The sequence below is a fragment of the Cariama cristata genome, unplaced genomic scaffold (assembly GCF_000690535.1).
Source record: "Cariama cristata isolate BGI_N322 unplaced genomic scaffold, ASM69053v1 scaffold23291, whole genome shotgun sequence".
NCBI lineage: Eukaryota > Metazoa > Chordata > Aves > Cariamiformes > Cariamidae > Cariama > Cariama cristata.
This window is the reverse complement of record NW_009601335.1, coordinates 549-3725: the sequence shown is the minus strand read 5'-3', so window position 1 is coordinate 3725 and position 3177 is coordinate 549. Positions and strand designations below refer to the sequence as shown.

At 56.7% G+C, this 3177-nt stretch overlaps 1 protein-coding gene across 1 annotated transcript in view; it reads left to right on the top strand.

Moving 5' to 3' along the window:
- LOC104169495 (scavenger receptor class F member 2-like) overlaps window positions 1-3177 on the top strand; it is a gene marked incomplete at its 3' end in the record, with an annotated part of 11048 nt that overhangs the window by 7330 nt on the left and 541 nt on the right. The window contains 2 exon segments of the mRNA XM_009710421.1: window positions 2567-2719; window positions 3104-3168. Of these exon segments, the coding sequence (XP_009708723.1) occupies window positions 2567-2719; window positions 3104-3168 (218 nt within the window).

Sequence of the window (3177 nt, the reverse complement as noted above, 5' to 3'; positions counted from 1 at the left end):
GTCCAGGGGATGCTGAAATGCCCTATCCCAAGTGCGAGGTCAGCGCTGAAGGTGTCCCTGTGGGGATGTCGCAGTGAAACCACTGCTGGCTGAAGCCAAGGACACCTGGTAGATGGTTGCTCTGGATGTGCTCACATCCTTGCAGAGCCGTCACCATGGCCATGCGTTTGCTGGCTCTGGGTGGATTTTGCCCTCTGGACTCAAATATGATCATGGTCACCACTGGCCAGCACAAGCCCACACATGGTAGAACCCTCCCAGGTGGGACAGCAGGTCTTGAAGCCCCGCCAAAGCTCATTGGGTGCCTGAAGCCCCAGATGCCCCCCTCAAAAGCTGCTCCCCAGCCTTGGCACCAGCTTCAGATCTGGTGCATCTCCCTGGGGATTGCATCCACACAGCCACATCCTCAGCTGACACCAGTGGCCGCAGTGCCAGGGTTTAGGCATCCCTCTATGTGTGAGTTTCACAGAGTTTGCTTCTTGGAACATCAGCAGTATGCCGGCGTTAACCCAAATTCTGCACTGCGCAGTGCCCGCTTCTACACCCCACCACCACATCTCCTCTCCAAGCAGCAAAGCTCAGCCAGCCCCGAGGGTGACACCGACCGCGGGGAGCTTGGGATGAGCGGGAGGCAGTGGCCAGGGCTCTGGAACGACCTTTCCCACGGCCCTTCTGCAGCTCCTCGCTGCTTCGTCCCAGTCTTGAGACCGACTGGCTGCTGTGCAAGCAGGGCTGGGGTTGGCACCCTGATGCTGCGGCCCCGGGATATTCTGGGGAGCAGCAGCAGGAAGGGACCTGTGGGAAGCATCCACATTTCTTCCAGCCCTATCAGCCCATAATATATCAGCCAGGGGAGATAAATCTCAGGGGACCATGCAGGAGCCCCTGAGACCAGCTTCAGGTGTGCCGCACATCCTCTTTTTATACTTTGGCCATATCCTGGGTCTCATTTGAGTCCTGGAGACGCCTCGTGGCCATGAGTCCCAACCACTCGTCACACCTCCTCTCAGGAAGCATCTCCCTTCATCTGCTTCCAGCCGGCTGCTTTTAATTTTCCCTTTCTGGTTTTTATTACAAGGAAAGCCATGTTGAAACTGCCGCTTCCCCCTCTCCAGGCCGTTTACTCTTTAAATATCACTGTGTTGTTTGGGGTTTTTTTTCCTTTCTTCAAGAAGCCAAACTATGCAGGGGCGAGCGTGCATCGCTGCTGTCATTTTTAATGACCCTGCATCTCTGAAGCCAGATTCCCTAATAAAGAATAAATGTTCTGGTGGGCATCCCAATAACACTTAAGGTTATTTTATTGCAAAACAGGGACGTGGTGCAAGAATCAAACAGTCTCATCAGGAAATTGCAGTGTGACTTAGATGGTTGGGATATGTGGGCAGAGATTACAAGTACCTGGAAATATCTACGTACAGCTGCTGTGCAGGGGGAGCCCGCCTGTACACTGGGTTTCTGCAGCCCTTGCGGCAAAGCAGGGCTCTGCCTGGGTTTGGGGGCAGCTTCCCGCTGTCCCAGGGGACAAAAGCCATCAGGCAGGGGAGGGGGACAACAGCATCTGGTCCCCTCCACCTAGCTGGGTGCTGCCACGGTCCTGTGGGTACCTGAGGATGATGCTGAAGCTGCGGGCACCTGGGGAAGCCCCGCGGGGTGCGTTGGGACATGAACTTACCCAGCAAAAAGCCTTAAAACCGATCAACAGAAAAAAAAGTCCCTCCTGCTATCACTGCTCAGCTTTTTTTTTATTTTTTTTAAACAATTGAAACAAAAATTATTTTTAACACCAAGTTTTTCTTCTCCAGTGGTTTATCTCTTCCGCTTAGCTTCTCTGCAGGCAGCCGCCACGGCAGAGGTGGCAGCGCCAGGACAAGGGGGGATGCTCCTCCTCAGCTTCAGGATGGGAGAAGCTGGCAAAGGGATTGAGAAGTGGCAGAATTGGGAAAAAATGGTGATGTGCATCCCCCTGCCGCAGGCATCCTTTCACCATCCTTCTACCTCCTTTTGCAGAAGTAGAAGGAAAAGGAAAATGCAAACAGTGATGCTGAAGTGGAAATTAGTGCAATTAAAGTTGTCAGCTCATTCCCCCGGGAAGGGGATGATCACAGTGCTGGGACTTTCTGGCTGTGGCTGTGCTGGGTTGCACAGCTCATGGGTGACCACCAGGACGGTCACTGGGTCCTTATGGGACCCAGGGTTTTAGGTGGCTTGTCCCTCCGCCATGTGCATCCTCAATTTGGGCAGCTGGAGACCTGCCGTGGAGAGCAGGGATAGATGGGAGGTGTAAGGCTTGTACAGGCTCTGCTGTCCACAGCCACTTGTCCCCAAGCGTGGGGGATGCTGGTCACCACCATTGCTGGTTGATGGCTTCTGTGGGTGCTTGGCTGGGGGATGTGGTGGGGATGCATGGCAAGAGCTGTCCGCATGCCTGGGATGCTGTCCCTGTCCCCAGTGCCCACCAGCAAGTTGGGCAGGGGGGACCTGTGCAGGATCCCACCCTCTGGCTGGCGTGGGGGCTGGAGGGTCCATCAGGACGGGCACTGACAGCAGCTCTTTGCCCTCGCAGTGGCCCACCATGACCTGGAGAACACACTGAACTGCAGCTTCATTGAGCCACCCTCCGTAGTGGAGCAGCCTTCCCCATCCTGGTCATCCCGCGGCTCCTTCTCCTCCTTTGACACCACAGATGACGGGCCGGTGTACTGCGTCCCCCACGAAGGTGAGCAGGGGGACAGGGTGCTTCCCCAGGGAACTTCGGGGCCATCAACAGGGGCCACCTCCTGCTCGGTGGAGGGGGGTCACCTCTGCGCGGTAGGGACTGTGTCACCCTGGCTCCTTGTGCCCCAGGAAAGGATGTGGGTGTCAATGTTGCCTCCCACGCAGTTTCAGAGCTCCCTCCTCCAGCATTTGCTGCCCTGAGGCTGTTTTAAGAGCCCTCTTGTGCTGAGGTCCCTGACTGGGAGAAGGAAATGGGGGGACTTGGGGACACACCGAGGTGTGGGCGGGAACCGGGTGGGATGCTGTCCCACTGTGCTGCAGGAGCATCTGGGTCCTTCCCCTGCCTGACATCCCTGCCTGACACCCCCATGCTCTCTTCCCACAGAGAATGTGGGTGACAGCAGGGACAGGGGGACACCCACCAGCCCCGGGGACAAGCTGGTGGCCCCGGCCGGAGGG